At 35.8% G+C, this 6,964-nt stretch overlaps 1 protein-coding gene across 1 annotated transcript; it reads right to left on the bottom strand.

Moving 5' to 3' along the window:
* Positions 1-3,986: 3,986 nt before the first annotated feature.
* On the bottom strand, positions 3,987-6,964 carry LOC106913258 (major histocompatibility complex class I-related protein 1-like). The gene is made up of 7 exons (XM_014979971.2): positions 6,777-6,964; positions 6,407-6,661; positions 6,068-6,322; positions 5,369-5,665; positions 5,157-5,285; positions 4,858-4,899; positions 3,987-4,474 (listed from the first exon to the last, which is right to left on the bottom strand). Exons 1-7 carry the CDS (start codon positions 6,835-6,837, stop codon positions 4,434-4,436), a joined length of 1,080 nt encoding a protein of 359 aa, XP_014835457.2. The 5' UTR covers positions 6,838-6,964; the 3' UTR covers positions 3,987-4,433.

Here is a 6,964-nt window from a genome sequence, read left to right on the forward strand (position 1 = left end):
AGAAGAGATTTTTGTGTGTGTGTGTGTGTGTGTGTGTGTGTGTGTGTGTGTGTGTGTGTGTGTGTGTGTGTGTGTGTGTGTGTGTGTGTGTGTGTGTGTGTGTGTGTGTGTGTGTGTGTGTGAGGGCCACACAGCACCAGCGCCTCTTTCTGTCCAGTTTGGCACATTATTACACATCTGAACATGTTCTAAAATCAAATTGAGCATTTTTATATAGAACAATTTGAATACATCAACTTATTTTTTCATGTCACAGGATTAATAAACATGTCCACATTACAGTCTTCAATGTTTTTCATTTGTAGCATAAGTTCTATTTTTTAATGAATGCAATGCACAGTGTCACAGAATGGATTATTGACTGAGCCGTTTCATCTGAAACATCCAGTAATTAACTTATAGTGATTGTTCAATTTATTTATGAACTGCTTTATAAATGGCTTGTTCTTATAGGCATATATTTTTGAAGAATCAAAATGCTGTAAGTTATAGTGGAAGACAATACATTACTCCCTCCTAGTGGGTAATAGGTATTTTCTGAATCTACATAAAAGAACTACAGACAACTTATGTGAGTTTTTTCCAAGCTTTCATGAAAGGAGAAGATGCAGCGTTCTGACAACTTCCAGCTTGAGTTCGTCTTTTATTTTGAGAGAAGGGAGAGATAAAGAGAAGATGCGAAAGGCACAAGTTTTGTCTACAAGTTCTACACACAGGTCATCCAGTCCTTTCCCTTGAGAGTGATTTTTCTCAAGGCTGGAGGGAACCATCAGTTATGCTGCTGAGACATTTTGTGAGTGGGTCAAAAGTCTTCAACACAGCAGTCAAAAGTCAACACTTCTAAAATGAAAATCACAATAATCTATAGTATAATATAAGACTGCTATGGTAAGATGTTCTATATACATATAAGAATGATAACATATATTTCCAAGAGTGGGCAAAATGTGTTGTACACCTCTGTTCTGGAAGACATTCATAGAGACTTGGAGATGGATGTGTGGGAGGCGCAGGAACTGGGTTTATTAAGATACAACATCCAGAAGGTGTGAGAGGCCCCATGGGACAAGCATTCACTGACAAAGATGACCAAACTCTCACAAATACTATAAGAGTATAATTGTGTTTGTTGTGTGACACATTGGGATCATAGTGTTTGTGAGAGAGTTTGGTCATCTGTATGCAAGTGAATGGTTGTGTTGTGCAAGTATGTAGTAAGTTTTGTCACTCTTACAAGTCAACTTCTTACACTTACAGTGGGTAAAGCCTCGTATCATAAAAGCAAATATATGGAAGCACTATGCCACATCATGGTCAGAGGTATTTCTCACTTTGATTTTGCTAATCTGCTTCTGCTTATCTGCTGCATTTGCTATATTCAAATTACCAATTTGTGTTAAAATATTTTGAACCTTTTTGTGCGAGAAAATGAAAGTTAGCTACTCTCAGAACAAAAGTAAAAAAGAAGGCATCAGTTAAGCATTTAATTTTATGCTCTCTGGATTGAAATGAAATATTAGACATGCAAAGCTTTTTTTTTTTTTTTTTTTTCTTCTTTAGAGTCAGTGCCGGTGAGTAGGGTACCAAAAGAATCAGGCTCCATCAGAAATTAATTACAATCACAATATGCATGAGAATCTGTTACCTGCAATAGAATAATGAGATATTCACACAGTGAAAGTAAGCAATGGAGAAACTTGGCATGAGCACAAAGCAAACGACTGATGAGGATCTGTCCATGTACAAGTCAAAAACACAGGAGTGAGTAAAATGTGAGGAAGGTAGAAAGCCAGTTTACCGTCAGATATGCTAATCAGGAGCTCCGATCGCCTTGCTGCCACATAGAAGATGGCGGACGCTGTTACATACAACTCAGCGCTTCATGAGGCGTCTAGGTATTCATGTCTATGTAACGAAGCACTACAACATTAACAAAATGGAAAGGGTATGCCCAGTTGGAGACCTGAGAAATAGCTGATTGGACGATTGGATGCTTTTAAATCGGAAGTTATCGCTTTACTGGGTGGGCCCGTTATTTTTTATTTATTTATTTGTTTTAATAGATCTATTGAAATACAGAATACATAACAGTACAGACACAGCATACATTGTGGTATAGTATCCGCCAGGGGTTTACAAAAAATTTAATTAATAACTGGAGCAGTTACTTTCATGGCTCCATCTTCATCTAGCTGACAAAAACAACAAAGCAAATAAACTCTGAGGTAGTTGCAAATCCTATTGAATGAAAGTATACACAGTTAGTCGCAGGAATATAAACCAAAAAAAGTTCAAAACTGAAATAACAGTCAACTGTCTTAGAAATAACAGAGAAAGGGAAAACGGTGAATGTATACAGAAAAAAAAATGTACTAGGCTACATATAAATCTATGTAAATAACCCCACTGCAAATTAATTCAATCTACTTATTTATCTTTTTGTATGGCATACCTATGTCTGAGTCCTTAAAACTCTCCACCATTTACATTTTCTTTAAGATCACATGGATTTGATATATTAGTAAGTGACCGACTGCTGATAATAGATGTATTGAACTTCATTTTATGTTTTATGAAATGTCAGCTTAGCATCAGAATATTACAAGTTTATTGCCTCTTAGGAGGTGGAATCTAAAGATTAGTATAGCTTGGCTCTCAGTTTTCTTAAAAATCAAATCAATAAGAACTTGTTCTGTTTGCTGCACTGGTTAAGCACTGCAATTTCTTGATGGAAATGTTTTGAGGGCAGCATTGGACAGGCAAAATATGTATTATTTAATGCCAATCCAAATCTTTTTGCTTTGATTTTGTACCAGTTCACTGAAAGTTCCACATAATTAACTAGAAGAAGATTCCCTGTGAGGATTGAAACATTTGGAGACATTTACTTATCGTGTTTGCAGCGACACAAATCCCCCGAAATATCAAATAAGACAAAAAAAAAGACTTAATATATTGAACTATTAGGCAGACATTTCCAAAACATCTTTTTATATCTTATACATGATTAAAAAAAATTCATTCCTCAACAAAAAAGTGACCTTCAGGTACATAATTTTTTATCCTTTAAAATGTGTCAACAAAGTTAAGATCTGAGCTAGATTATTTTATTAGATTTAAAAGTTGCAAAGTTAGCACAGGATTGCTGTGTCTGTATAAACAACATGAAGTAGACTAGCACTACTGGTTTTACTGGTGTAGTAAAACCAGTTTTTCCCACTTTGCTGCACCACAGCTGGTAGCTTCAGAGGACTGGCGTAGCTGCAATCAGAACCCAACTTCAGCAGCTGCTTCATCCAAACTATGAAAAACCTCACAGTGGACACGTGTGTCTATGAGAGCTGCTCACTGATACATGTTCTGTCTGAGGATCCACATAAAAAATAATAGTCAGGAGTCATAGCATTATTTTATAATAAAGTTGTTAAGCTTCAGCTCACCGATAAACTACTCGTAGGACGCCATCTTTTTTTTACAGCCAAGTAAGATGCCTTCTGCCTTCTCCTAGTGTGAACTAGAAACAACCAATCAGAGCCAGGAGGTGGGTCTTAGCGCCGTCAATCACATTGTTGTATGGCACTGCTCATCTTTCCATCCCCCCCTTGCTCTGTGCTAAGCTGCAGCTAGCATAGCCTGTTGTGAATGCTCAGTCTAGTTAGCGTGGCAGATATGTGGTTTTCCTGTCGTTTCTCTGCCATTGGCACATTTAACAGTGAGTACAGGAGATTTATTCACAGTGCTAAGACAAGTCTCCTGCTCTAATTGGCTGTTTTTGGTTGTTTCTTCAGATGGCAACAGCAGCTCAGGGAGGAGGTGGAGGAGATTGATCTTTTCACTTATAGCATATTTTTTACATATTTTTTACATATTTGTTAGTTTTAACAAATATGTAAAAATAAAATATATTTTTATTAAAGTTATGTACTGTGCCTTTAACTAGGATGTGGATACTCAACTGAAGAAACTCAAGGACAGGAAGCAAACTATATGATGACAACATATACCCTTTAATTGATCACATACTAAACAGAAACATTGATCAAAATATAGAACAAGAAGAAGTGAATAGAGAATTATATAATTCCGAAAATATTGTGATTTTGTAATTGCCATACAAACCAAATTATTTCAAGAAAATCATAGCTATATAGAGCATTACAAGTTATTGAATCGAAATACTTAAAAACTGTCTTCTTTCATTCATTAAAAGATTGCTTTGATATCAGTTCATTAAAAAAAAGTTAAAGCAAAATATATAACAAGTTATTACTATTTTCCAGTATGTTTCCTGTTTCACTGTTCACTGAGAGAGACGTCACACCATAATATTTTGAAGGAGTCGCAGGTAGTGTTGGTTAAATAACATTATTTGTAATTCCAGCTCTGTATCCGTTCTTTTGATCCCACTCAAAACATAAACTTTGATCACAAACTTACTCTAAATCACAATGATGTTGACAATTTCGTATGGTGGCTGTCAAGACAGAAAAAAAGAAATCTCAATTATTTGAAAATAATCCTGTTTCAGATTTTAAAATCCATCATGCAATTCTATTAAAATGCATCATTAAAAGAAACAAAAGTCAATGAAACATGTTCAGATTAAAAAGTAATGTATATTTCTATTTATCAGGCTATATATTTCCAGCATAGATAACCATTAAATATAATCCAACACTATTCAGTTCTGATAAAAGGTAAAAAATAGGTTTTTGAAAAAGTACATGTTTTATTTTCAGAATGCTGTTGCACAGAACTCAAGCAATAACTTTTATCCATATCATGTCCAATGAACAAAATAAGAAAGATTTTAGCAAATATATATGGATCATTGTGTGTGTGTGGTGAAGAACTTACTTGGATAGTTGGGATATGAAGGTCTGTGATTGAAATGTGAGGCTAGTAGGGAAAAAAACATTAGTATTTTATCACAATATATTTGCAACATAGCTTGGTTCATGTGGAAACAACACAACAATTAGTAATTAACTTGCACTTTTAAATTACATTAATAACTTTCAACTTAAGAGGTGTCGATACAAATGAGGTTTGAAATATAAATATGAAGATTTTTTTCACTCATGTTTAATTATTCTTTTGTTGTAAAGTTTAAAAAAAGTTAATTGTCAGTATATAAAAAAGGTTGAAGTCTGTACCGTTTATTGAATTTTTCCAAAGAAAGAGTCCAGTTATGCAGAAACACAACAGAATCAATCCGACAACAAGTCCAATGGCCAAACCAAGAGGAAACTTGGAGGAAGAGGAAGGAGACACTGGATCTGAAGCTAGAATTAGACATTCGTTTTATGACAAAGTTAGAGCAAAATAACTTAATATTTAATCTGTGAAATTTGTGATGGGAGCTTACCATCCTCAGTAATGTTTATTTCCTTTTTCAGTCTGGTTGCTATGGTTTTATTACCGAGCTTAAACACACAGTCATATCTCTTCCAGTCTTCAGATGCAATTGCTGAAACATTCAGGTCAACACTCATCTGGTAAGTGTTATCGTGGTTTGGGAGGATCTCACTGGGCTCCTCATCATTTTGGATCTCCACTCCATCTCTCCTCCAGAACATCTCAGCTGTGTTTGGGTAGAAACCTGTGGCAAAACATCTGACAGGAGAGGAAGGGGTCTTCTGGAGGAGAGCGACAGAAGTGAGATCTGCATGAGGGAGGCAAAGTGGAGAGAAGAAAAGCAAAATGTTTAGGAAAAACAAGAGGGCAGTGATAACATAAATGGGAGACATATGAATCTTGCCCTTTGACTGCTGGAGAAATGCAACCACCTTGTTTTTGTGTCAAACCTCCAACTGACTGGACAAGCAGCGGACGCCAAAGCAAAGTTTTACCGACAGCAAGGGCTTCTGAAATAAGTCTGTATCTTGGTTTACTGTTTTGCTACTAAAAGCTGGTCTGTATTTTATCTTACGAAAAGTTAATAGATATAAAGTGAAAAACAACCAGTTTTATGATCTAGTGATGTTTAGTGCTAAATTAAATCTTACTCTAAAAACAACGAGGAGCTGAATGCCTCATTAAGTTGATAAAACAATCCACTGCATACCTTCTCTCTGCAGAGCGCTACGATTCACAAACTCGTTCAGCATTTCAGGGCAAGTCAGTGACAGAAATAGATGCTGGTATACATTCAGTTCCTGTGTAATGTTTTCAGCCAAAGGACTCTGAGCAACCCAAGTCAGATTTTTGAAGTCTGCTTTCATAAAATCTTCTCCATTGTAGCCACACTGCTGAAAAATGACAACTTCAGCAGACGTTTCATCCGATTCACAGCCGGTCATGCACTGTAAAACATGAACAGCTAAGACAGACAAAATTAGGAAATTAGTGACTTGTTTAAAAGAAAGAGTACTTAACATTTAAATGTCAGGTAAATGCACAGTACCTTCAGTTGGGTTTAGATTTGCTGTCTTATTTAAGTAGGATGTCAAAAGGTTGTCCAGAGACCTTAATGCTTCTTCAGAGAATATCGTCGACTGAGAGGAATTTGAAATGTTCTTCCAGAGAATTGAGCTTTGTTTTCTAACTCCATTGCCATCATAGTAATCCACTTGGATGTCGTCAATTACTGTTGTAAACAGGCTTGGAAGATCTTTGATCCCAGTTGATATAATGGCAAAAAATGTCAGTGAATTTTTGACTGTGGAGAAAAGATGTTAGATTATCCACTTATACGGTCAGTTAACATCAGCCTACACAAATCTCCATCCATGCATAAACGGTTATATTAGTGACATTAAAACTGGTTACCATACCTGATGATGAAGCCTGGCAGAGAAGAAGCAATATTAGTATTTTGTTTGTGTAAAGCCACATCTTTTCTAGAAAACCGAGCTGTTAAATCATGTGAGTGAAGTACATCGGTTAAGCTGAGAGCAAAACCAAAGATCAATGCAAAGCGACTACAGATACTTGAAACAAGAGCCGCCTTCAGTTACATTAC

This window comes from Poecilia mexicana, unplaced genomic scaffold, assembly GCF_051168715.1.
Source record: "Poecilia mexicana isolate PSO_F unplaced genomic scaffold, ASM5116871v1 scaffold_11, whole genome shotgun sequence".
Lineage (NCBI taxonomy): Eukaryota > Metazoa > Chordata > Actinopteri > Cyprinodontiformes > Poeciliidae > Poecilia > Poecilia mexicana.